The sequence below is a fragment of the Tenrec ecaudatus genome, chromosome X (genome assembly GCF_050624435.1).
Source record: "Tenrec ecaudatus isolate mTenEca1 chromosome X, mTenEca1.hap1, whole genome shotgun sequence".
In the NCBI taxonomy this organism is placed as follows: domain Eukaryota; kingdom Metazoa; phylum Chordata; class Mammalia; order Afrosoricida; family Tenrecidae; genus Tenrec; species Tenrec ecaudatus.
The window spans coordinates 53626843-53654437 of NC_134548.1; the positions used below are offsets into that span (position 1 = coordinate 53626843).

At 50.2% G+C, this 27595-nt stretch overlaps 1 protein-coding gene and 1 pseudogene across 2 annotated transcripts; both read left to right on the top strand.

Moving 5' to 3' along the window:
• The first annotated feature begins 3858 nt into the window (after positions 1-3858).
• On the top strand, positions 3859-26889 carry UBA1 (ubiquitin like modifier activating enzyme 1). Of its 2 annotated transcripts, none has more exons than XM_075539459.1 (26): positions 3859-3979; positions 12972-13088; positions 13201-13259; positions 13369-13537; positions 13635-13769; positions 14739-14845; positions 15062-15152; positions 15239-15371; positions 15849-15946; positions 16038-16184; positions 16313-16489; positions 16630-16734; positions 16820-16900; positions 17256-17411; positions 19473-19638; positions 19770-19966; positions 21505-21569; positions 21818-22013; positions 22733-22807; positions 22925-23114; positions 24789-24877; positions 25136-25228; positions 25353-25544; positions 26112-26213; positions 26306-26406; positions 26557-26889. In XM_075539459.1, the coding sequence occupies exons 2-26, from the start codon at positions 12972-12974 to the stop codon at positions 26690-26692; spliced, it is 3177 nt and encodes a 1058-aa protein (XP_075395574.1). In that variant the 5' UTR covers positions 3859-3979; the 3' UTR covers positions 26693-26889. The 2 variants fall into 2 exon arrangements, with proteins under 2 accessions (XP_075395574.1, XP_075395573.1); XM_075539458.1 differs by lacking the exon at positions 3859-3979 and adding an exon at positions 8049-8271.
• Positions 17424-19449, top strand: LOC142434871 (MICOS complex subunit Mic10 pseudogene; annotated as a pseudogene).
• Positions 26890-27595: the final 706 nt, after the last annotated feature.

Below are 27595 nucleotides of genomic sequence, written 5' to 3' on the forward strand. Positions count from 1 at the left end.
CCATCAAGTCAATGCTGACCTTAGATATGGTTTCAGGGCACCTGTGAAAGTCCAACACGTTGTGTAATTAAAAAGTTGACATTGCATTGTATGCAAATTCTGCAAGGTGGGAGAAAGAGCACCAGAACCAACCTCAATAGGGAAGGAAATAAGCACAGGTGAGGAAGGAAATAAGGAAGCACAGAAATTGACAAAGAGAACAAAAAACAAGAAGATAGTAAAATCAAAAGTAGAATCATTGAAACAAAACTCAAGGGGAAAGGTAAATCTCTGACAAACTTGGTTGATTACAGAAGATAAAAAATACAAACCAACTACAAAATCTTAAAGGGAAATTTGCACCGGAAGTGAAAAATTAAGAACAGCGAGAAATTTTCAAGCACATGTCATTCGTAACTGTCGATGTGAAAACCCTTAATAAAATATTTGCTAAATTAATCCAATGTTGGGCCACATGAAACAAAATATTAACAAAAGAGACAAAGTGGCACAATTATTAAAAGCTCGCTGACTAGGAAAAACCCACCCACTCTTCTGAAGACATGCCTGGAGAAGCCGCTTCTGGCTTCTCTGTACCTGGTTCCCCATCAGAATGGCTGACAGCCACCGCCCGGCTCTACAGTAACAGAATCAAAGGAAACTGAGCCCAACCACAGAAAAAACATATTGACAAAGTCATTCCTGAAGCCTTGCTTACCGGAATAAATGAATGAACGAGTAAGCACATGGGGAACTTTGGAAAGGGGGCATTTTCAAATAGCCTCTCCTTAAGGAATCTTGCCATGACTATCCTATTTTAAATTACAGCCCCTTCCCCACCATGACTTGGGGCAAGAACGCCTTAGTCCTCAAAGTAACCTGTTTGCTTTTCAACACTTCAATGAGGCCCTTGTGCAGCAGATTTACTAAATGTAATGTGACATTTGATCGCTTGACTGCTGCTTCCATGCCCATTGATTGTGAAACCAAACCAGACAAAAATCCACCTTTCCTCCACTTACCGTGCTACTTCCTGGTCCAGTCAGGGGCATTTTAGTCTTCTCCACATTGAGTGGTCATCCACACTGAAGGCTGCAATCCTTGATCTTCATCAACCAGTGCTCCAGGTCCTCCTCATTCTCAGCAAGCCAGGCTGTGTCCTCTGCACACCGCAGGGGTTCACTAAGCCTTCTTCCACTCCCGAAACGGCATTCTTCTTCATAGAACCCAACTTCTCAGATGATCTGCTCACCATACTGCTTGAATAAGTATGGTGGGAAGATGTGACCTTGACCCACATCTTTCCTGAGTGCAAACCACACAGTATGCCCTTGTTCTGTTTGTACAACAATGGCTATAGGGATATGCTCAGACACAGCAATCATTGTGAGGATGCTGAAGGACTGGACAGGTTTTTTTGGTCTGTTATGCATAGGGTCACTATGAATAGGAAATGACAGCACCTAACAATAAACAGTTCGTCAATTTGCTGTACTGTGGTGGTTCGTGTGTTGCCGGTGATGCTGGAAGCTATGTCACCGGTAGCAGGGTAACCCAAAGGGAACAGGTGTCAGCAGGGCTTCCAGACTAAGAACAGACAACAAAGAAGCAATCGGCTGTCCACCCTAAACTCCATTTATAGCTCTCCAGGGATCTTAGAATAAAAAGCCAAATCTTTCAGGCTCCCTTACAACATCCCAACTTGACTTGGTGTCTGATTTCATCTTCTGGTACTCTTTCTTCCGCCTTCCTTATGGAGTGCACAGTTTAAGAGCATTGTTGCTAAATGAAAGATCAGTGGTTGGACCACAGAAAGATGTGGCAGTCTGCTTCCCTTATGGCTGCAACCTTAGAAAAAGGGGTTTAATCACAGAAAGAAACCTTTTTTGGAGGTTACCGGGGTTGAGAGGGAAAGGGAAGGTAAGTCATTCACTAGAAGGCAGACATATACACATGTTCACATGAGTGAAGACTATTCTACCAGGGCTTGGTTCCAAATAATAGGCAGGCCTATAATGTGAACAGAAGCCTGGTGGTGTAGGGGTTACTCCTTGAGCTGCAAGGTCAGCAGTTGAAAACCACCAGCCACTCCAAGGGAAACAGATGAGACTTTCTACTCCAGTAAAGAGTTTGAGTCGCGGCAACCTACAGGGGCCGCTCTACCCTGTCCTGTAGGGTCACTATGAGTTGGCATAGACTCGATGGTAGTGAGACAGGCATAAGGTGAATAGTAACACCAGCGAGGTACTCACTCCCTAACGCAACCGACCAAACCAGCTCAAAAGGACAGCATTTGCCCAGCATAAACTCAGAGGGCCGGAAAGAAAAGGACGAATGAAAAGGTAAGTGAGCACTGGGAAAGAGGGCTATTACATTGCAATCGATGTCACCAATCAAAATGCGTATGCATTGTTGAATGGAAACTCTCATCCAAATTACAATACAAATTTGACAATGTCAAATTAAGGATTAAATGTGTAGGGGTGGAGTCTAAACTGTCAATCAGGTCATAGCCAATGAGGCTTCCCCTAAGGATTCTGGGAATTCCGGTATTTCCTCCTTGGAGGTGGGACACTCGCTGCTCACACCCTGAGAGACATAGCAGCTGACAAGACACATGGACCCACCCTGATGCAGAGACCCCAGCCAGCGCTGAGATGTTTCCAAGGACACTGGATCCAAAGACTTTCTACCCACTGGCCTGTGATCTTCTACATTTGGTTTCATTGCATGTGTTTCGAGGTGGTGGACAGGATATGAGATTCAGAATTTGGTATAAAGTGATCACATTCTCTGACATTGCAGCCTGCCCCCCAGATTTCCCCTTACCTTGCCCGATTTCCTCTCATAGCATTTAGAAGTCAGCATATGTATAAAACCCAAACTCATGTATCGAGGTCATGCTGTAGCTTGTAGCAGCCCTACAAGAGAGGGGAAAACTGCCCCAGTGAATTTCTAAAACTGTTCATGGGAGTAGAAATCCCTGTCTTTCTCTCGCAGAGGCTGGTGGTGGTTTTGACCTGCTGGTCTTTCAGATCTCAGTCCAATGCATAACAACTACTCTAACGCATATGTGTATAATATTGTATGTGATGCAATACATGCAATATGTGTACAATAATCAGTAATCAGGGCTCTATAGCACATGTATACAATGTTAATTTGAGTCGCTGTTAACATATTTCAGGATGAATCGATGCTTCTCATTGAGGGTTTCCCCAACCCTCGACTTTACCAATTCATGTTTCTTTATGTGACATATATGCATGTATTAATATAGAAATACATTATGTAATATAGTTAACAAGTCAAATTCATTATATAAAGATGGAAATAATTTTAGCTACCCCATACATATGTATATGGTATGATATATAATTGACATGATAGTCACATATATTTATTATAATACATAACATAGGTGAAGCTATGGTTTTTGCTTGTTATGTTTATGGCCTGTCACTGATTATAATGTCAGTTCCATGAGTCCCTGGCCCGCAGTGGAAGCTCAGTGCATGTCACTTGAATGAACCCCTTTGATCACCTGAGCCTCAGTCCCTCCTTTTCTGTAGGGCGGGAGTCTTTCCGTCTGGAAGCACCGCCACGTTCTTCTCCCTTTTCCCACGCCCAAGAGCGCTGCGCCTGCAGTTCAGGGTTACATTTGCCCACACTTTGAGCCAGAGGTACCCACCACGTGCACCAGGCACTGGCCAGACGGGACTACAATCCCCAGCATGCCCTGCACAGTGGGGGACTACCACAACTTACAGGGGTGTTTGGGCATGAAACAGGCGCTCATGGCACGGGAGTAGGGGCCGGTGCCCCTGCAGCCCAGCGCCTGTGGTAGGATCCGGCCTCGGGGGCCCTTAGAGGCCCCGCGCTTCGGAGCTCCGCGCAAACTCTAGCTCCTCTTGCAAGACCGAAGGGGTTTGCTTTTCCGTTGCCCCGTGGCTTCGGCTCAGCTCCGACAGGAAGGCGAGGCTTCCGCCCAGTCCAGGGGGTAAGCTGGCGTAGGGTGTCCCCGCATCAAACAGCATTTAGAAGCGGGCACTCAACCTGGGAATCCCCTAGTAGGTGCATTGGGTGGCCCTGGCCCGGGATGGCATGTTTTGGAAGGACCCTTTGGAGGCGGTGTTTCAGGACGCTGGGTGGCACTGGGCAGCCTTGCGGGGGGGCAATCCCCCCGCGGAGGCAGTGTGTAGAGGGGGCGCTTGGGGAGATACTTAGGGTCCGTGTTGGAGTAGCCTGTCCAGGAGGGAGGATTTGAGGTGTTTCCCCGAGACGGAGGCGGAGTTAGAGGTTCCTGAAGTCCAAGCGGGATTTTCGGAGTGTCAGGAACTGTCTCGATGACAGGGGGTTTGGGGGCGTTTACGACTGAGGTAGCATTTGAAAGGTATTTATGGCCATTGTGACCTCTGATGATTCCATTATGGGGTGTTTGTTGCACGTGGGGGCTAAGGGGGTGAAACTGAGCACACTGGGGTCCACACGCGTTTAGAGAGAGGAGCCCCAGCTGTGCTCAGGGACTTTGGAACCCAGACTACTAGGTTTTTCCTGAGGAGGTATTTTTACACTTGATTCACGGTGAGTATCGGCTTGTGAATTATGCATAAAGGGGCGGGTCAGCGTGCTGAGGGGGATTTGATTATTCAGACCGGCGAGGAGAGCCCAGAGCTTTCTGCATCCGTTCTAGGGACCCATTGCCATCCAGTGGATTCGGACGCCGAGTTGACCCTATAGGGCAAGGAGAGCGGCCTCATGGGGTTCCCAAGAAGACACTGCCACATCTTGCTCCTGCAGAGCAGAGCAGCGGGTCCATTCAATGCTGCGACTTTGCTGTTAGCCACAGGGCCAAGCAGAGCTTCTCTTTCTAAGGGAGTTGTGTCTAATTCATGAGGGGCATGGCTTCTTCAGCCTTTTCTGCATAGACCCTTCTCTTACAGGTTCCGGGTGTGCACCTTGTGTTTAGCGCCTCCTACAGTTCTTGCTTCCCGATCCACACACCACCCCCCAAACCCGCGGTTGTCTAGTAGATTCTGATTCCTAGGGACCCTTATCGAGCACACTAGAACTGTCCTGTAAAGGGTGTGTGTCCTCTGCCTCTACGTCGTTCTGTGGCCTCATCCTTCTCCCGAGGAGTGACTGGTGGGTTTGAACCTCAACCTCGAGGCTGGCATCCCAACAGTGCCCTGCGCCAGCCAGCGGAGGAGGGTTCCTTTTGTTATTCCTTAGGGTTCCATCTCCCAGATTTTCAACAACAGCTCTGGATTCACATCCCATTGACCCTCCAGCTATGTGATGTTGGGCAAATCTTCTGAGTCTGGGGAAAGGAGTGTGAGGCGAAAGATGCTAAAATGATCAAACTGTCGCTTAGTTCGTTATTAGTTCATTGAGTCTCCGCAACAACCCTGGGAGGCAGGCCATTATCTCCTTTTAGAGACAGGAAACTGGGGCACAGTTAGGCTGGGTAATTTGCCTGAAGATTACCCAGCCAGGATTCAATCCCAGCTGCTCTAGTTTCAGAGTGTGCCACCTTCGCCGAAGACCACAATGTCGCCCCCCACCCTCAATTTAGTAGCAGTAGCACGGATGGTAGGCATTCCGTTAGAAGTGCTTTTGATGTATTTACTCATTGGGACTCTCTCACAAAGGAGGTCAGTAAAACTATTACTGGGCCCAGTATGGTCGGGGAAACCAAGTCCCAGAGGGGTGAAATGTTTGGTCCCAGGTCACACAGGTAGTCATTGGCTGTCAGAAATGTGAAGGTTTCAGGCCTCTCTAAGGACCAGCTTTGATTTGAGACCTGAAGAACAAGACAGAACGCGTTTCCACCTCTGCCAAACAGGACGAATAAAAAGAGCATCTTCTGAGTTTCCCTAAAAAGGATATCAGTGTCCTAAAGCACGGAAACGACACGCTGCGCAGCACATAGTTGGCGCTTAGTTTAATGTGGTCTGGTGGGTTCTTACTGTATTCCCGGGTCTTTGGAACACAGTGCGATCTGGTGACTTGGTAGACTGTTCTGCTTTGGGAGAATTCTTCGGGGAGACCACCTCTGAAATACGGATCCAAGATGAGGGTTTCTCTGGTGACGGGGCATTCTCTCATCCATTACTCACTTTGTATTAATAAAGATGTGTACCGGAATTTGTTTAGTACCTTTATATTAATACATAGTTTTAAAAGTTAACAGTACTTTTATCCAAGCAATGGTCTAAACTCCTTAATTCGTATTCTTTGATTTTCTTAATTTATTTCAACCCCTCAAAAGGGGTGGGTTCTATTTTCCACCCTCTCCCAGCTGAGTCAATTCTGACTCATAGTGATCCAATACGACAGGACAGAGCTGTGCCTGTGGGCTTCTTTACGGGAGTAGGAGAGCCTCATCTTTCTCTCTTGCGAGCTGCTTGTGGTTTTGAACTACTGACCTTATGATTTGCAATCCAATGCATACCTTACCATGCCACCAAGGTCCCCCTTGGGTTCGATTCACTCTCTGCCATTTTGTAGTTTCGGAAACTGAGGCAGCTGCAAAGGCATGTGCCAAGTCTGCATTAGCTGGGGTCATGACAGCCTAGTTCACGAGCAGTTCACGGGAGGGGAGGGGAGGGGAGGGGAGGGGAGGGGAGGGGGCTTTACTCCCTTTGTGGAGCTGCAGGACCATCTTTCATTATTCATGAGTGGGGTGGCGTGGCCATGTTGTCTTGGCAACTAGGCTAAAGCACCATAATCCCTTCCAGCTGGGCAACAACGTTCTTGAGTGCCTAATTCATGATTCTGGGAGGGTTCTTTTTTGACCCCTCTGGGCTTCCAGGTTGAGTCGCTGTAGTGTCATTCATTATTCATGAACAGGGAAACGATTTTCTCCGCAGCAAGTAGCCCGTCCCCCTGCTTACTGGCTATTAGGTGCAGCAATAGGTGGGCCTGCCCCTTTTGTTCCAGCCCACTGGGTTTATGCATTATTCATGAATAAGATGTGACTTTGGTTCCCTTGGTTTCAGGGCAGGGCTGATGCCGCCTCATTCATTATTCATAAATCGCAGGGCGTGTCCTCCATATTTAACACTTGCTTTCTGGTTGCAGAGTGTTCAGCCAGCGTCATGCATAATTCATGGTTAGAAAGCTGGCCTTCATACCCTTTCTTGGTTTCCTCAGCAGTCTAGCTGCAGCAAGCAACTCACTTATTATTCATGTTTTCCTCAGGCTTAGCCTCTATATAGAAGGAATCTTGGTGGCGTATGGTTTACTTGTTGGGCAGCTAACCACAAGGTCAGCAGTTCGAAACCACCAACTGCTCCTCGCAAGAAAGATGAGGTTTACTGCTCTCCTGTAAAGAATTACAGTTGCAGAAGCTCAGAGGGGCAGTTCTACTCTGCCCTATAGGGTCACTCTGAGTCGGAACAGACTCAGTGGCAGGGAGTTTGAAGTGGTTTTTTTTTTTTTTTTGAACCTCTAGAGGCTGGAGCCCTGGTGGCGAAATGGTTACTCGTTGGGCTGCTAACCGCAAGGTCAGTAGTACAAAACCCCAGCTGCTCCTTGGGAGAAAGATGGGGCTTTCTACTCACAAAGAATTGGAGTACCACTTTGAAAGAGTTACAATCTCTCCTAAAGAGTTACAATCTCTCTTAAAGAGTTACAGTTTCCTCTGAAGAGTTACAGTATCCGAAACCCGCAGGGATCTAGTTCGAGTGTCTTACAAGGTGCGAGTCAGAACTGACCTGATGGCAGCGAGTTTGGTTCGGTCTCCCTCTCCCCGCATGGGATAGCTAGCAGGAGAAAAAGGCAGCTTTCTAGTCCAATTAAAAGTGAGAGTCTTGGAACTCTCGGAGTCCGCTAGCAGTGAGCTGAGCATAAGGTCGCCGTGCGTCCGAATGGACTTCAGAGAGGTTTGGAGGTTGTTTGAACCCTTTCCTTCCTCACATTGTCACAGTAGCCACCAGATGGAGCTGTTCTCTTTCCAACAATTTTCGTCGTCGAAGGGCTGGGAACCTTATACAAGATTCATGAGTGGGTGCGGCTGGCTTGCATCCGGGCTCCTGGGGGTGGGGCACACGGTTTTGTTCCGGCCTTGGGCTCCGCGGCCGCCATCTTGTGTCAGCGGATAAGGTGAAGGAGGTAGCCGGACGTTCAGTAGCACCACGGCCTGGGGAGGAGAAGGCGGCGGCGGCGGCGGCGATTCTAGGTGGCCTAGGTGGCCCAGGCAGAGGGGAGGAGGAGAAAGAGGGCGGCGGCCGGGCTTGGCTTCGGCTCCTTGAGGCGTTGGCGGCGGCACGACCCGGGGAACCGGCATTGGTAACAAATGATCTTTCTCGGTGCCTCGCCCGGGACGGGTGTCGGGAGGCATTGGAGAAGCCTGGGAAGCGCTGGGCCGGGCTGATGTCCGGCTGGACAGCGGTAACTCTAGAGAACCTCTGCGGGATGGGCTGAAGGCGGCGGCGGCGGCGGGGGGGCGCCCAGATCTTAGGGGCAGTGGGGACATCCCCCCATTCTGGACCACTCCCTCCTCAGGCTCAGCAATCTGACCTTGAGTTTAGATCTCCCTCCCCCACTGGAATCTACTTTCAATTATTCTAATTCTAGAATCTGACCCCCCTTCAGGACGTTCCAACTCTGATCAGAACGCTCTGCGCTCACTCATCCTTCTAGGCTCAGCGTTCTATGTTCCATAGCGCACCTCCAGTATATGCCATTCATACAGTGCCTCCAGGATTTGCTTGCCCTGGCCGCCCCCCCCCCCACTCTGACAGCCCTGCGCTTGAGTGTTTGCCCTCACCGCTGCAGGAGAGCCAGACCCTTGGGAAGCCTTTATGGCTTTCACTTCGGACCGAGAGGCTTCTCCAACACATCTTTCCCCAGACTTCCACCTCCCATCTCGCTTACATGCGCACACATGCCCACACATGCCCACACTCGCTTCTCTGACCTGCGAGCTTCCAAAGCCATTTGAACCCCCGTAAGCAATCCTTCCCCGACATTTCCGAGCTCTCCCTGCCACACCCTAGCTCTAGAATCCTCCATTAGAGGGCCAAATTTTGATTCAAAGTGGGCTGCCCTACACTCCGTTTCCCTGGCATCTGCCTTTAGAGACTACCTCCACAGACACCTCTAGCCCCAGTATTTGCACTCAGTGGCCAGACTCCACCCTAGCGTAGTCTTTCAGGGAATGCCCCTTTTTTGAGCTTCCAGTGGTCACTTCAGAGACCGCCGAGGAGACAGACAAGGCTCTGGGTGGGGGAGGAACTGTCCGGACACAGTGCTAGGTCAGAGATCCTTTAGCCAGCATCTCTGTCTTATTTCCCCTTTTATTGAGGCCTTGTCACCCCTTCAGACTTGACTCCCCAAACCTACCCTGGACTCTGCCTTCAGAAGCAGACCCAGGTTTCAGTCTCTCCTATTACAGATACCTGAATCTCCCACTAGGGCTCACAGTCTGTGGTCAGAGCCTTTGAGGACCCCAGCACCTTCGACAGAGACCCTCAGCTTCTGCTTTCAGCCTCCTGGGAGCCCGGCCTCTTTGTCAGGCATTCCCTTCCCCAACGGGCCCAGTTCTCATCAGCGTGGAAAGCCCCCTCTAGGACTCTATTCGCAGAGCGAACACAAGGTCCAACACAATTAGTCAGATGAAACCCAACCCCACTTAGCCAGTGTCTGCTTGTTCAGCTTTTTGAAGCCTGACCCATCTAAGCTCAGCCTCCTCTTTCCACACCCAGCTGTACGCCCGTAGCATGTGCTCTGAGGGAGCAACGACACAGCCTTTGTGCCCCATGGGAAATGCTTTCTCACGGGTCTCTGCAGAGTCATTCCACCTCCACACCTTCGGACTTTCAGGACCCTCTCCTTTCAAAGAGCTGCCCATGCAGACCTTCCCCTCCACCCATTCCCTGTACACCCACCTAGCCGTCCCTTGGGCCTCTGCTAGCACTCTTGACCCCCAAAAGCTACAGATTGGAGTATTTCCCAAGACTCCCCACACTTACTTTGACCGTCCCCTTTCCCATCTCCCGCAGAGCCTTAAGGGGCTCAAGCTAGTAGCACCGTCTGCCTGCCTGCTTTCTCAAGCCTCCAGCCATTTCCCAGTGAAGCCCTCCCATAAGTCTCCAGTCCTTCTCCTTGCTTTTAACTTCTCCACCCTGATGGCCCAACCTGCCCCTCTCTCAAACCTACTCGGGGATCCTCCTTAAGCTCTCTTCTGGCCAGGTGTAAGCCCGCTCTAAGCCCCAGGTTCAGCTTTGCAGAGCAATTTACAGTACAGGGAGCCCCCAACCTAACAACTACTTTCTGTCAGTTCTGACGGAAGAAAGTCAAAGTGCTTTAAAAAAAATGTTTCCATAGCCTGCAGTGTTCTGAGCAGTGAATTATATCATTGAACATGCAGGAGTGATCAAACAGGCAGGCCACCAAGAGCAAATACATACTGCAACATTGGTAGACAGAATTCGTTACTTAACAATTAAATGTATCACGCAAAAAAGAAACAGAAACCGTACCCTGCCCGGTGGTGGAAGTTAACTAAAGTGTTTGAACTCCTCCTAATGGCGGCTGGGGAAACTTGTGGGAGAAAGGCTACAATGTTTTTGTTTTACAATGTTTGTCTGGGTTTGTGCGGGCAGGTTTCAGTGCCTGTCCCTTTCTAAGGCGGTTCCAAAGCCCTGCACTTTGTTCTTCGATACCCCCAAAGCCGTGCACTTGAAACCCACTTTTGACCAATTAGCCCAAATCTGCTTAAATCTTTGTCCCTAGCACTAGGGGCTCACAGGGGGAAAGGTCTCGATCATTCTGACCTTAGATCACCTCTGATTTAGGGAATGGGGAGATGGTGTGTCCCAAATAAACTAATAATGATAATGCAAGGGAATTACTGAGGAAAGGAGGCCGATACAGCTTCCCAGGGAAGAGATCATGTTCTCGGGTTGCTGAGCTCTGATCACAGACCTTGACTTCTTTAACCCTTGCAGCAGCCCCTCAAGGATGGTTCTGTTTGTCCCTGCTTTTGGAGAAAATGGGGCTCAGAGGAGGTGAGAGCCCTGCCCCAGATCAAAGAATAAATAGATGGAAAATAGGATTTACCTTTGTCTCCCTATTAACTAACCAAGCCTCTACCTATCCAGATTGGTTCTTGGTGTTTCCACCAATTCTGCTGGCTGACTCTGGGCCCTAGCCCACTTCCCAAATTCCCCCTCCCTTGCCCTCTGTGGACTGGGGGGGGGCGCTGAGCTATGTCCAGACTTTATTCACCCAGGCAGTGTTTAGTAAACAATCCTTAGCTGGCTGTGTGACTTTAGGCAGGTGAGTGAAATGAGCTGAGCCTGTGCTTTTCTTATCTGTGAGCTGTGGGTATGAGGTTATTTGGTTCTGGGTGGATTGTCAGGGATTAAACAAAGGCCTTTACCCTGTGATTGGCAGACAGGCGGTGCTGGGTAGGGAACTGGAGTGTGACAGGCCAGGAGGTGGTGCTTGGGGTGATTTGGTTTCAAACTGGTGTAGGAGTACTTTGGTGAAGAAAAGCTTAGGAGGAACATGGAGTGTGCCGAGAAATGATTCCAGGCCCTGTTGTCTCAGGTCCCAGTGGAGGGATCCAGGCCCACCCTCTCTATGTCCCTCCTCCCTTTTTACTGGAGAGTGGATTGTTCTCTTGCTGGAATCTGATGTTTGACCCTTGGCAAGTGATTTGACCTCTGTGCCCTCAGGTTTTCTCATTTGTCGCCCCAAGGCTTTAAAACCTTGTTTTGCAGGGTCAGGGCCATTAGGATAAAACGAGGTAATGTTTTACTGGGAGGCTGCTTAGGCTTCAAGAGTCAGCGGATCCTGGTGTGTCTCAGCCCAGCCTAACTCCAGCAAGTCCTCCGACATCCTTGTAGAAATTTGAAAGGTAGTGGTGGGTGGGGTGCAGGTGTTACTGATGGTAGTCCAAATCTCCTTGAGGACCCGGAGGAAAAAGTGAGCTAGGGCTCAGGAAGTTCTTTGCAAGGCTCTGGACGCCTCTATCATTTCTGTTAACCGGTGTGGGGGTTCCACATGCGCAGCAGAGGTTTGAAACATGTTTCTTTTCCTGCGACCTCTTTATTAGCCTAGGCCAGTTTTTCTGCTGCCAAAGCTGGGGCCGAAGGGGCTTTGTGAAACCCCGAGCCCCTCTGGGGACTGAGGTGTCTGTGTGGCATATTCTGCCATCACCCTACTCTCTGATTGGTAGCCAAGTCCCAGTATTGCGCGTGTGCCTTTCTGCCTGGAGGGAAGGGCAGGTAGAATGGTTGCTTGCCTGGGTATGAGTCAGAACTGACTTGCCGGCAGCGAGTTTGGTTTTCCGTTTACTCTGTGCCAAGCTTAGGGGCCCTGGTTACGCATTTGGGCTGCTAACCAAAAAGGTCAGCAGTTTGAAACCACCAGCCAGCTGTTCCTCGGGAGAGAGATGGGGCTTTCTACTTCCATAAAGAGTCTCAGAAACTCACCAAGGCAGTTCTACCCTGCCCTATCGGGTCCTTGTGAGTTGGCATCAACTCGATGGCAGTGAGTTTGGTTTGGAGTTTGGTGCCAAGCTTTATGTTCCGTGTTATTTCTCCTCACCTCAACAACCTCATGGAGTAGGTAAGTGATATTTTGATCTTTATAGGCGAGGAAACAGGTCTGTAGGGGTTAAATGTCATCTGCTGAGGAATGGAAGGGTGGAGATTTTAAAGTGGGTCTGTTCTGAATCCACATCTCTCCTCCTCCCCACAAAGACATTCTCGCCAGAGCTTTAATCCCCCAGCTTTGGAGTCTTCCTCTCATTAAATTAAGCTGAAGAGAGGCAGATTACCTCATGGGCAGTGGCATGGAGTTGAGAGTCAGATCCCCTGGGTTTGAGTCTTTGACAGCTCTGTGACCTTGTAGAGGTCACCTCCCCTCTCTGTGCCTGTTTCCATCTTTCCATCTTCTCATCCCCCATAATCACCCTCCACAGAAAAATTGAGCCACACGTGTCAGGCTCACTTCAAACCCTACACTTTTCTTTCCAGATGTCCAGCTCGCCGCTGTCCAAGAAACGTCGCGTGTCCGGGCCTGATCCAAAGCCGGGTTCTAACTGCACCCCTGCCCACTCCGTGCTGTCCAAAGTACCCTCGGTGCCAACCAACGTGAGTGTCTTATCCCTGGAGGTTGGCGGGGGCATGGTGCTGGGCAAGTCCTTGTGCTGTTGTCCACCAGGTCTCCTAACTCTCCCTCTGCTCGTCCCCCTCTCATCCTTAGGGAATGGCGAAGAACGGCAGTGAAGCGGACATAGATGAGGGCCTTTACTCCAGACAGCTGTAAGGAGGGCCGAGGCCTGGCTGAGAGCTGGGAAGGGGCTTCTGTGAAGTATGGTTTGGGTGGGCCAGGCCCTGGCTTGAAGTGTCCCCTAATCTCTTAACCTGGCAGGTATGTGCTAGGCCATGAGGCAATGAAGCGACTCCAGACATCCAGCGTGCTGGTTTCAGGCCTGCGGGGCTTAGGAGTAGAGATTGCTAAGAACATCATCCTTGGTGGGGTCAAGGCTGTCACTCTTCATGACCAGGGCACTGCTCAGTGGGCTGACCTCTCTTCCCAGGTACCTTCTCCCAGTTCCCTTTCCCTCTGCTGAGGAATCCCCCCTGCCCCACACCAGGCGTCTCAGCCACTTTCTTTCTCTTCTGCATCCTTTTCAGTTCTACCTACGGGAGGAAGACATTGGCAAAAACCGGGCTGAGGTATCCCAACCTCGCCTTGCCGAGCTCAACAGCTACGTGCCTGTCAGCGCCTACACTGGGCCCCTTGTTGAGGACTTCCTTAGTGGCTTCCAGGTACCTTGGAGGCTTCCTGTCTAACTCCCAGCCCATCTCTGGTTTGTTCCTTTGTGTAACATTTAACGACCTTCTGCCAAGTTTTATGCCTCAGGAGGGAGGCTAGGGGATGCAGGCAGGATTTAGGCCCCAGACTTACCCTTGGGGGAGCTCACAGCTTTTTAGGAGCACAGAGCCAAATGGCCTTGGTGTGAGTCTCTAGCGCTCCTAATTGCGTGACCTTGAGCAAGTCACCTATGGTAGCCTCCGTTTGACCATCTGTAGCATGGGGATGATAGCAATACTCAAGTCATAGTTGTTAATGGTGGCCCCCCCTTTGTTTTCTTTCCGCATACGAGTTTCTGCGAGGGCTGAGGGTAGCAGTGGCACACATGGTAAGGGCTGTACAATGTCTGTGAAGTGACCGCTTCATCTGGGACAGAACGAGGAGCCATGCTTTTGCTTTGTGTGTCCCAGGGCACCGCCACTGAGCCCTGACTGCCGTAGGAGTAGGAGCTCACCCTTGTAGGTCCCAGTGGGCACCCAGGCAGAGAGCACAGTTCCACAGATGCTGCCTGAGCAGGCGTTTGGAGCATTGGAGCAGGTGGGTGTGGTAGTAGGGAGCTCAGACTTTGGCTGGGGACAGAATTTTCCAGATGTTGTTTCCCAGCGCACACCAGGGTCTAGGCAGGCAGCAGTGGGTGTTGGGGTCAAATTCGTCATCTGGTCTCCCAACTATGCCTCCCCTAGGTACCGCTTTACTTTGCCTCATGATCTAGGTAGGTATTCGTTTCTCTCTTCGTTAAGTGTCACCCTCTCAGAGTTTGACATATAGCAGGTATTATGTTTCTATTTGTGAAAGAGGGCCGGGCCAGCAACGCCTGGGCATCTTTGCTTTAAGAACTTCCTGAACTCTCTCCATAGGCCTTTCTCCAGTCTCTTCTCCACCTCTTTGTGTGGCCCTTGGCCTAAGCCTCCACATTTTCACAGGTGGTGGTCCTTACCAACACCCCCCTGGAGGACCAGCTGCGAGTGGGTGAGTTCTGTCACAGCCATGGTATCAAGCTGGTGGTGGCAGACACACGTGGCCTGTTTGGGTGAGTGTCTGCTCCCGCTCCCCCCCCTCCCAGCTCCTACCCCGTCCAATTTTGTATCCTGTGTGTTCTCCTTTCCTTGTGTGGTATGAGCAGTGGCTGGTTCCCAGCAGTGATGGGTTGAGTTTGTTTAGCAAGTATTCACTGCATTTTGTGGGGCAGCCGGGCTCCCCACATGCATGGAACTTGAGCATCAGGCCCTGTTGCCTCCCTCTGCAGGCAGCTCTTCTGTGATTTTGGAGAAGAAATGATCCTCACAGATCCCAATGGGGAGCAGCCCCTGAGTGCTATGGTTTCTATGGTCACCAAGGTGAGGAGATTCGCCCCAGGGGTCCTCCCTGTCTGCTCCTGGTCCCCGAGTGAGCCTGCCTCTGAGATGCACTCCTCCTTTAACAGGACAGCCCTGGTGTGGTTACCTGCTTGGATGAGGCCCGGCATGGGTTTGAGAGTGGCGACTTTGTCTCCTTTTCAGAAGTACAGGGCATGATCGAACTCAACGGAAATCATCCTATAGAGATCAAAGTCCTGGGTGAGCTAGGGTCATGGGGAACCAGAGGGGCGACAGGAGATGTCTGGAGCTCTGACCAGGGGATTGAGGGGAGACAGGAGATGCCTGGAGCTCTGACCAGGGGAATGAAGGGAAGCAACATATCTGAGGCGCACCAGAAATGGAATCAGTCCTCTGGGGTCTGACTGGTTTTGTTGGGTACTGGGGGAAGAGAGGCTTTTCCTAAGAGAATGTCCCTGGTATCTGAACCGAGAAGGGAGAAGGCCTCTGGTGTTGGAATGAAGTCGATTCGAGGACCTGGTGTCCGAGCTTTGGGCAGGGAGCAGAGATAAAGGCTTGCACTGTAGACTTGGGCACAGGAAACTGGGTCTGGAGCAGAAATAAGATGGTCTCTGCTGTGCAGAGATGTGGCTCCTGATGGCCGAGCTGAGTTGGGGTTGGGTGCCCCCTGGATCTTCGGGGGATTGGGTGGACTGACTGAGTTCTCATCTACCCTAGGTCCATATACTTTTAGCATTTGTGACACCTCCAACTTCTCTGACTATGTTCGGGGAGGCATCGTCAGTCAAGTCAAAGTACCCAAAAAGATTAGCTTTGTGAGTATCCAGGGAACAAAGTGGGGAGAGCGGTGCTAGGCATTTCTAGGCGCTCCATCGCTCTTTGGGCTGATGGTCCTGTCTTCCACAGAAATCCTTGCTGGCTTCACTGGTGAACCCCGACTTTGTATTAACGGACTTTGCCAAGTATTCTCGTCCAGCCCAGCTGCACATTGGCTTCCAGGCCCTGCACCGGTTCTGTGCGTTGCATGGCCGACCACCTCGGCCTCACAATGACGTAAGTAGGGGACAGGCGAGCCAACCAGGGTGCAGGTTTTGGCGTTGAAGCCCGCCATCTCTCACGCTGTCCACCCTTCCTTCCCTCCCAGTGGCCTGAAAGGCTCTTGGTTCTTTCTGTCCTTCTAGGAAGACGCACTGGAACTGGTGGCCCTGGCACAGGCTGTGAATGCACAATCCAGACCGTCAGTGCAACAAGACAGCCTGGACGAGGACCTTATTCGGAAGTTGTCATATGTGGCTGCTGGTGATCTGGCGCCCATCAATGCTTTCATTGGGGGCCTAGCTGCCCAGGAGGTCATGAAGGTCAGCACGGGTGGGGCGGGGCAGGGTGTTGGGGTGGGCCTGAGGATAGAGGCTTGGGCGGGGCACATTTCTTTATCATGTACTGTTCATCTGTGTGTAGCCCTGATTACTGACCATCTCTCCCCCTCCCCCCACCTCAGGCCTGCTCAGGGAAGTTCATGCCCATCATGCAGTGGCTGTACTTCGATGCCCTTGAGTGTCTTCCTGAGGACAAAGATGCCCTCAAAGAGGACAAGTGCCTCCCGGTATGTGAGTGGAGCCCCTGGGAAGGCATTGCTGGCCTACCTAGGGAGGCCTCTCTGTGACCCTCTTCTGCCTTGCATTTCTCAGCGGCAGAACCGTTATGATGGTCAAGTGGCTGTGTTCGGCTCAGACATACAGGAGAAGTTGGGGAAACAGAAATACTTCCTGGTGAGTGGTCCTGGTGAGCGCGGCGCTAGTGGCTTTCACCTGCCCTGGCCTCGGGCCACCTCTTCTCCAGTGTTCTTTCCCCCAAGAGAGTCTTTTAGTTCTTGAACCCTTGCCCCTTTCCCTTTGCTATTTTCCTTATCATGGGGGAAAGCCTGCTGCATCCCCCCATTTCTTCTCTTTGGTGCTTCACAGTTCCTCAGATGACTGCGCTATTTCTTATGACCATGGCACGTGAAGATGTGGCCTAGCCTCTCCCCTCTCCTGCTGTATCCAGGAAGAGTGAGGAGTAAGCAGTGACTTCGCACTAGCCTGAGTCACCCTGACCAGACTCTCTCTCTTCTTGGCCATGTGCTAGGTGGGTGCAGGGGCCATTGGCTGTGAACTGCTCAAGAACTTCGCCATGATTGGACTGGGCTGTGGAGAGGGTGGGGAAATCGTCGTCACAGACATGGACACCATTGAGAAGTCCAATCTGAACCGACAATTTCTGTTCCGGCCCTGGGATGTCACGGTGAGTGGGGTGGGAGTAGGGTTTTTGCCCTTTCATTTTTCTCCTGTCTTTTTCTTATTTTCATTCTTCCTAGCAGAAGCCTCTCCACCTTGATCTTGCCTTCAACTTTCCTTTTCTCTCCATGATTCATTCAGCAAACATTTCTTTGAGCCCCTGCTCCCATCAAATCTACCATTTTTCATTTCTCTCTCCCCCCCTCCCCCCTTTTCTTTACTCTCAGCAGATCTGGTGTGTCGGGGTCCCCAAGACCACCCGCCCTAGACAATTTGCTAGAAGGACTCCTATCTAGGACTTGGTGAATAGGCATTAGCTCAATGGCTATGGATTATTACAGAGCAGTCAGCCGAGGGGAACACTGTGCATGGGATGTGGGGAGACCAGGTACAAGTTTCCAAGAGTCTTCTCCCAGCAGAATCATGCAAGATCTGAGTTTAATTCCCCCAGCGATCTGTTGGACCAATACAATAAGCTGTTGCCAACCAGGAAAGCTCATTAGAGACTCAGCCTCGGGGGTTTTTATTAGAGGCTGGTCACATAGAATTGTCTAATACCCTGTCCAGACTCAGAAGGAACACAGGTGCTCAGCATAAATCATGTTTGCACGCAGTGTAGACACAGCGAGTGTACAAGACGGTGGGGAACCCTCCTATAAGCCAAGTTCCCAGATGCCAGTTAAGAGCCAACCTAGCAGTTTACACTTGGCTTTGCTAACTGTTTCCTGCCCAGGGTTACACAGGAATCTATCTGGGACACCTGTCTGTAGGTGGCACTGTATTCACTTGCCCAAAGTCTAGCCCCTTGTCATTCATGATTCACTGAGTAGTTATTGAGGAAGTAGGTAGGTACTGTTCTGGGCACTTGGGACACACCACGGAAGGAGGATGCTCATCAGGGAGACAGACAGTTAAATAGAGAAAGTAAAGTCTGTAGGTTATAGATGCTGTGCAAAGGAAATATAAAAACAAGCAGAGGGGAAATGGTGTCTGTTGTCGGCGTCCCAGATAGATTGCCATGTGCAGAGCATGGCAGGAAGTGGGACTGTGCTTCACTGATGTGGTCGTGAAGCTAGGTACTGGTTTTGGATTAGGAATTCTTTTTCTCACTTACCTTTTTAAAAAGAAGAATGTGGCCGCTAGCCTTTGGTTCTGGCATGGGCTTGGGAATGACCCACTCTAGCTGTCAGCATGAATTCCAGGCTCCATATCTTCGTGGAAATTATGTTGAATAGCAATGGCAGGCCTGGCAACATCCCAGTGGGAGGAAAAAAGAGAAATCACTTTTCTCAGGAATATCGAAGTGCCCTGGAGACAGTAGACATTCCTCAGAACAATATTATCAGTAATATTTTATACTCCGGCAGTTTATATATTTGAAACCAACTTGTTTTGTATTTTCTCTCTGGAAACTGCAAGGAAGCGGTCTTAAAGGAAATAATTAAACAAAACAGGGAAGTTGTGAGTGCCAGGTGAGGTTGGTTTGCTATTTTGGTTCAGTGGTTCAGGAAGGCATCGTTGAAAAGGTCTCACTTCTTCAAAAGCTGTAAGGGAGAGACTAAGACAGGCGTCCTCAAACTATGGCCCGCGGGCCACATGCGGCCCGCCAAGTGGTTTTGCCCCGATTTGTTTTTTACTTCAAAATAAGATATGTGCAGTGTGCATAGGAATAGTTTTTTTTTTTAAACTATAGTTCGGCCCTCCAAGGGGTCTCAGGGACAGTGAACTGTACCCCTGTTTTAAAAGTTTGAGGACCCCTGCCTTAGATGAGCTGTGGGGGAAAGTGCTTGGGCATCTGCCCCCAGCCCCAGGTGCTGTTACTTAAAAGAAGAGGCGTCGTCCGAACAGATGTGTAACCCCGTGTCTTCAGTCTGTTTATCCACTGCTTCCCTTTTTCCTGCCCTCTGCCCCAGCTGCCACAACTGATCTCTCCTGCTAAACCAGGGAGCTTCCTGAACTCGGGGCTCCGTTCTGACTAGTAAGCCAGTCAGTGTCCACCTGTGGAGCAATGGCTAAGCTGCAGTCTTCCGAAACCCTCCTGGAACTGTATACCCCTTTGCTTCACTAGAAATTGAAGTCCAACACTGCCGCAATAGCCGTGCACCAAATGAACCCGCATATTCGGGTGATGAGCCACCAGAACCGTGTGGGCCCTGACACAGAGCGCATCTATGACGATGATTTCTTCCAAAATCTGGATGGTGTGGCCAATGCCCTGGACAACGTGGATGCCCGTGAGTATGGAGACAGGCTGGTGAAGAGGACAAGAGCAGGGTTGTGTGTGGGGCATGTGTGCCTTGTGCTTTTGTCATCTCTGGATATTTCTTTCGCAATTCCCAATTCCCCCCGCCCCCTTTCCTTGCAGGCATGTACATGGACCGCCGCTGTGTGTATTACCGGAAGCCCCTGCTGGAGTCAGGCACACTAGGCACCAAGGGCAATGTGCAAGTGGTGATCCCGTTTCTGACAGAGTCCTACAGTTCTAGCCAGGACCCCCCAGAGAAGTCCATCCCCATCTGCACACTGAAGAACTTCCCCAATGCCATCGAGCACACCCTGCAGGTGATTGATAGGCTTTGGGAAAAGGCTGAGCGGATAGGCAGGTACCCAGACCACCAGACCTCTGGAATTCATGTGCTGCCCACGCCTACTTGGAAGATAAACTTTTCTCCAAATTGACCTCCCTCACCTCCCTACCCAGCAGCCTAAGTTTCTACGATGATTCATTGTTGTAGGTTTTTTTTATAACAGAACTTTCTCAACATGTAAACAAAGTGTGAGAAGTAAGCACTCCAATAAGATGTAACAGTTGTTCATCTTCTGCCACATTTGATTCATAGTTCTTTTCCTTTGTGCTGGAATGTGCCATGGACACCACAACACTGTCCTCCATAACACTTCAGTATGCATCTGCAGAGCGAGAATATGTTCTATAGAACAGCGCTCTCAACCTCGGCACCAAATGTCACTTTAGGTAGGAGCTGCCCTGTGCGTTGCAGAAGGGTTAGCAGCATCCCTGGCTTCTCCACTCCATACCAGCAGCTCTTCTCCCGACCAGCTGTGACAACCAAAATGCCTCTGGGGTAGGTAGGCAGGCAGGCAGGCAGATTACCTTCAACTGCGAACTGTTGTTGTATAAACAAAACACCAGTTATCTTAGATATTTTCAGCTTTTCCCAACTATTGCCCAGATAGGTTTAACAGCTGGTTTGTCAGTGACTCATACCAATCCCATTATCTTTTGAGTTTCATTTTTCACAAGCCTTACATAATTGATGTAGACACAGCTGTACTTTCACAGAGCAAACACTCCTGGGCTACTGGCACCCAACCTTTCTAGTCACTACCCTACACCCAAGGGTGCCTACAGTGCTACCAGAATGACTCGGTGCCAACTATTTCAATTATGGGAGGGAGAGTTTGTGTTTGCGCACCCACCATAGTCTCTCATGAGGCCATGTGTGGTCTTAGATTTAAGTTTTGTGTGCTTCAGATTGCTCATCTGTAAAATGGGGATGACAATAGATGTATCGTGATCACAGGGCTGTTTGAGGTTCTTTAAATATGTAGAGATTTGTTCCTTCAGAGAAGCCCCTCCGCTGGGCATTGCTATATGTCTATTTCAGGAATGAGGACAACGAGGTAAAGGTGTCCTCTTATGTGCCTAAGTCAACACTAGGTTGTATGTGGCAGAGTATGGGGGCTTCAACCTGAATTTGTAACATCTTGAGACTCCAAATCACCATGTCCTGGGAATTCTCAGAGGGCAAGAGCCTCTTACCTTGTTTTCTGCTGAGTCTCCCAGGCCTGGACAGGAATCGCTTGTGTTTTTAGTCTAAATGTTCTCTCTCTTATTGAAGCCCAAACCTCGAGTAAGGTTCACAGATCTTAAGAAGGCAATTTTTCACATTTCCATACCGATTAAGAATAGATTTGCCTCGTGTGAACCACAGTGGTGGTGAGAGAGCTGGGAAGCTGTGGTTAAGACTGCCCTCCCAGAGCGGCAGTGAGCTTCTGACTTATTTTTTTTTCCACTAATGCCTCTGGAAACCCATCTTGTCAGCCCTCACCCCCATGTAATCTGTGTGCTCTGTCGGCAGTGGGCTCGGGATGAATTTGAAGGACTCTTCAAGCAGCCAGCAGAAAATGTTAACCAGTACCTTACGTGAGTAGTCTAAACACTCTTTGCCCCATCTCCTGCCCACAAGGCAAGGCATCCTGTCTGCTTTCCTCACCACTTTGAAACACAGCAGCAGGCAACCTTCAAGTGAATTCCTGACTACCTGGGCCTCATGGGGGGTGGTCACGGATAGCTCTCCATGGAGGACATGGTGGTGGTGGTAGTGAGGGGAGGGTGGTATCCTGGAGCTGCTGAGTAATCCTACCCTTTTGCCCCCAACTGATTCCTGATAGAGACCCAAAGTTTGTGGAGCGAACACTGCGACTGGCAGGCACCCAACCGCTGGAGGTGCTGGAGGCTGTGCAGCGTAGCTTGGTGCTGCAGCGACCACAGAACTGGGCCGATTGTGTGACCTGGGCCTGCTACCACTGGCATACCCAGTACTCCAACAACATCCGGCAGCTCCTACACAATTTCCCTCCCAACCAGGTAATTTATGCTTGCTGGGTCCGTCTTCAGGTCAGGACACTCTCCAATGAAGCAGAGCCCATCTTGGCCTCTGCATGCGGCTCATCCTGCTCAGGTGCCTCTTCAGAGCACAGAGACTTCAGACGGAAGATGAAGCATGGGTGGTTTGGGCACAGACAGATTTTCTCTCCCCTCCCCTAAGGCCTTTTAAAAGGGACTTGGGGTTCCGTCCCTCTGACTTGTGGCCTGGGGTAGAATCCTCCAAATCTTCCAGGCAGCTTCAGAGATTGAAAGGGGGGGGGCAGACATTTTGGAGTTAAGACTACAAAAATCGTTATTGGGTCAAAAACCTCAGCTCCTTTTCAACTTGGGCCAAGTCATGTAGCTCTTCTCTGAATTTTAATTCCCTTTATCTGTGAAGTGGGAATAATAATTGATTTCATTTGGGGGAGTAGGGTGAGGATTAATTGATGTTTATTAATATTATGCTGGTAATAAGAGTTTAAGTAGCTGGGTTTTTGGTATAAAATGAATGTTCAGAAATTAGTAATTGTGTACGCAGCAATGTCTCTGGTTCATCCCGGCACTAGATCCTCCATTTGTAGTCTGGGGATTTTATGGTTGACTCCAGCCCCTCTGCATGCCCACCCAGGGAATATCCAGGACCAGGGTGATTGATTGGGATTGTCAGGCCTCCACACTCAGGTCTTGCTCCACCCCAAATCTCCTCGCCCTCTTAGCTCACAAGCTCAGGAGCTCCGTTCTGGTCTGGGCCCAAGCGATGTCCACACCCTCTTACCTTTGATGTCAACAATGTAAGTCTGCACTGGCGTCTCCTATGATCAAGTGGAGAGTGGGTGAGTGAATCGGAGGTGGAGGTTTTTCAAATGAGGGCTGGTGTGCTCACCTCTCCATGTCCTGCCTTCTCTCAGCCTCTGCACTTGGACTACGTTATGGCTGCCGCCAACCTGTTTGCCCAGACCTATGGGCTGACTGGTTCTAAGGACCGAATTGCTGTGACCGCACTCCTACAGTCTGTGCACGTCCCCGAATTCACCCCCAAGTCTGGTGTCAAGATCCATGTCTCCGACCAGGAGCTGCAGAGCGCCAATGCCTCTGTTGGTAAGGGTGCTTAGTCATTCGGAAGGGGCCGTCCCACCCCCATAGTCCTTTGGCCATGGCTGCACGCTTTGATCCCAGAGCTGGGACTTCTCCACACTTTTCTTTGAGCCTAATGTTTTCTTTTGTGAGATGAATAGGGATGGTTGGGGCAAGTTCACCCACTCTCTCTCCTAGTACTCCCTCAGAAGCACTAGCTAGTTTGGTCTCTCTTGGTCTGTGTATGTTTGCACTGGCTTTCTGCCCCTTTTCTGTTTCTTCTTGATCTATTGGGCAGGGTATGTGTTCTCGACATACCTTTCTTGGCCTGTCTCCATTCATGTATTTACCCTTCTATTTGTAGCATAGTGAGTTATGCAGTGGGTTGCTAACCTCGAAGTTGGTAGTTCAGAACTACCAGCCACTCGGGGTGGGGGGTTGCGGGGGATGATGAGACTTTCTACTCCTGTAAAGAGTCAGTCTCAGAAACCCACAGGGGGCAGTTCTGCCTGTCCCATAGGGTAACCACGAGTCCGATGCCAGTGAATTTTACTTTTGGTTTTTGCTCATTTATGCATTCTCCTTACTAGTCTTGTCCTCCATATATCTTTCATTGTCCTCTCCACCCACCTCTACCTGCCAAATCCACCCACCTCCCTCTAGCTCTTCCTGGGCTCATGCTGTTGATCAGGTAAATGACCAAAAATAAAATATTTTTTAGGCTTATTTGTAAGCTATGAAGTGTCTGCAGCTAACCATCTCTGTAGTTGAAGATAATCTGTAAATATATATATTAATGTGACTGTTTGCCAATAAACTTTATTTTAAACACAGGTGGCAGTTTGGGCCTATGGGACCTTATTTTTTCTGTCTTTGATCCCCATTAATCTCCCAATCCATATATCTTGATCTCTGTAGAGAAAGAATCTGTAACTTTTGACTCCTGGAGTTAACCTTCCATATGTCCCTCCCACCTTCCCTCCTAATATATTCTCTATTTTCCTCTTCATATACATACTCAGCTTTCTTCCCAAGTACTTACCCAGAGTTCCATAAAACTAAAACACTCATTGCCATTAAGCCCGTGCCAATGCATGCTGACCCTACAAGACAGAGTAGAATTGTCCTTGTGGGTTTCCAAGACTGTAACTGTTCACAGGAGTAGAAATCCCCATCTTTCTCCCATGGAGTAGCTGGTGGTTTGGAACTGCTGACCTTGAGGTTAGCAGCCCCACTCCTAACCACATACCTACCTTAATCTCCATCACGCATGTGCTCTCTCCCCGTCCCGTTTTCACCTTTTGTATCTGCCTCTCTTTCCAATTTCCTTTCCATCTTCCTTCTATAGCTCTTCTTCATATCCATGTCTATTGCAACCTTCTTTGTCTTCTCCTCCCCCCATGCTTCTCTGTGAGCCTGAGTTTCTGTATCACCCTCAGATTGATACTTGCCCCATTTTGATCTCCACCGCATTTCTCACAGTGGCTTCATTCCTCTTCCTTACTGCCTCTATTGAGAACTCCCTCCACCTCTGCCTTTTGCAGGTGTGCACTCTGCTGTGCCCCATTGCCACTTCTCTCCCGGATGGCTCTTTCCAACGTCTTTATCTGCCTGCATACCTTTTGCCACACACACCCTGCTGCCACTCAGCCCCGGGTCTGCGCTCTAAAGGGCTGATGTGTTCTTTCCTTCCTGCAGATGACAGTCGCCTAGAAGAACTCAAGGCCACACTGCCCAGTCCAGACAAGCTCTCTGGGTTCAAGATGTACCCCATTGACTTTGAGAAGGTGCTGGGTGGGGAGCCCCCGGGCAGGCTAGGGGATAGAGAGGAGGGTGAGCATTGAGGGGCTGGGCCAGAAAGAAAGTAAAAATCTCTGGGGATGTGGAGCCAGCTCCAAGCCTTTGTGGGGATTGGATCATAGGCCTTCCACACTCCATCCTGATGAATAGGTGTTCCTAGCCAGCCACCCACCCCGAACATCCTCAGAAGCCAGGAAGCTACTTCGTACTCATGACCCTCTTTCTACTCTCCCCATGCACATTAGGATGATGACAGCAACTACCATATGGATTTCATTGTAGCTGCTTCCAATCTCCGGGCAGAAAATTATGACATTTCCCCTGCAGACCGACACAAGGTGGGTGGAATCTAGCCTTTTTGTTCCATCCCCTTCCAGCTATGAGGTCTCCACCTTTAGCCCTATCTGTAGGCCCTACGCTTTGTTAACGACCGCCTTTCCTGGTTCCCCTCCTGCATCGCAGAGCAAGCTGATCGCAGGGAAGATCATCCCAGCCATCGCCACAACCACAGCAGCTGTGGTTGGCCTTGTGTGTCTGGAGTTGTACAAGGTAGTACAAGGGCATCAACAGCTTGATTCCTACAAAAATGGATTCCTCAACTTGGCCCTGCCTTTCTTTGGCTTCTCTGAACCCGTTGCTGCACCTCGCCACCAGGTAGGGGCCTGCAGCAGGGAGGATGAGTATGTCTGTGTGTTTGCATAAAGCTTGTTCTAGCTAAGAGTTTCTCTCAAGGTGTATGCCTCTTTTCAATGTACTCCTTGTTCACTAATTCATCACATTTTCAAGAGAATATTTGTTAGGAACAACAAAATGAACAAGGCAAGGGGGACTGGGGGTGATGAGGTAGTTAGGGGCAGGGCTTGCTGTAAAGACAGCATTTGAGTCCAGTCTTGCAAGAGAAAAGGTGAGAGGGGACAAGCCATGCAGGTTCTGGGAGAAGGCCATTCCAGATAGAGGGAATAGTCTTTTAAGTAAACGTCCTCAGGTAGGAATGCGTCCTTAGAGGAGAGTGAGCAAGAAGGGTGAATGGGGGCAGTGGGAGGGGGGAAAATGCTTCCAGTGCTGTGTAGGGACCTGCTGGTCATTTTGAAGATTTCAGTGCTTGCTTAGAGTGAGACCGGAGCTTATGAGAATCTTTTGAACAAATGAAGGGTGGCAACTGTCTTGGGCTGGATTTTCTGGATGTGTAGCCCCTGTCCTATTCTGTTCCATGTCCTACAGTACTATAATCAAGAGTGGACATTGTGGGATCGCTTTGAGGTACAAGGGCTACAACCTAATGGTGAGGAGATGACCCTCAAACAGTTCCTTGAATACTTTAAGGTAAAGCCACTTCCTTGGTCTCACCTCACCTAGGGGGCAGTGTGTACAGGAGATAGGCCCCTGACACTTCTCTCCTTCCCCTTTCCCTCCAGAGAGAACACAAATTGGAAATTACTATGCTGTCCCAGGGTGTGTCCATGCTCTATTCCTTCTTTATGCCAGCTGCCAAGCTCAAGGAGCGGTTGGATCAGCCGTGAGTTAGCTGTTGGGCAGGCTGGGGAAAGGCCAGGGGCCATGGGGCAGTGTTGTAGGGCGGGGCACCTCAACTTCCAGCTGTCCCACTCATATGTACTCTGCCTTTCCACCTCCTGTCTCATTGCCCTCTCTGCCTCCCTGCCCCCAGGATGACAGAGATTGTGAGCCGTGTGTCGAAGCGAAAGCTGGGCCGTCATGTGCGGGCACTGGTGCTTGAGCTGTGCTGCAACGACGAGAGCGGCGAAGATGTTGAAGTCCCTTATGTACGATACACCATCCGCTGAAGCCACCCTCCCCTGCCCCTAGACCCACTCTAGACCAGCCCTTATCAAACCCCTTGTAGCCCAGGGCTCCTATCCTCTGGCAGTGGCATACGGAGCTAAGCCTGAAGTCTCCTTCACCTCCTCCCGGAACCTTTCCTCTTGCCGCTTCGTCCCACCTTGTTTGGAATCTGAATCCTAATAAAAGAATTATTAACCCAGATGTGGCATACCCTGCTGGAACCAGGGGAAGAAGAGGCTTCCGGGAGCTGTCTGGGTTCCAGTGATGTCCCAAAGGGCACAGCCTCAGCCGCATCCCAGCATCGTGGATCTTGCCCGAAGTCCAGATTTCCTGGGCAGAGAGGACACAGTAACTGCCAGCTCTTCTTCATGCTGCTACCTGCTTGGGAGGAGGTGGTGGTGGTGATGGAAATACTAGTAACATGACAGGTCCCTGGGTCTGTGTGACTTTATTCATTTGTGAAGGGTTCAGATCCCATCTTTCCATCTCTCTACCTGCCATAATGATTTTGCGAGGCAGCAAAGATTAGTGTTCAAGGGAATCTTTTCCCTAATCTTTCTGCTGTGAAGAAGAAAATGATGGTCACCAGTGTGCTTGATCCACATGACTTTTGTCTTCGGGGCAAATCTCTTCCTACTCAGCCAGGGTTCCTACCTCCAGGAATACCCGTGATGGCCTCCACCCACCCAACTTCCTTGATGCAAGGGGGTGGGGGGGGGGGAACGGGACTTGGAGACCGCTGCTGGGCTGAGGAGATGTCAGCGCCTTTCCTTAGAGATACACTTGATTATGGCGAACATATTTGTATGGAAAAAGCTTTCCTGCCCCACCCTGCTCTCAACCCCAAGTTTGCTTTTCTTCCCCATGAGTGTCCCTTAATTTATTGGTTAGAATGGGCAGTAGGA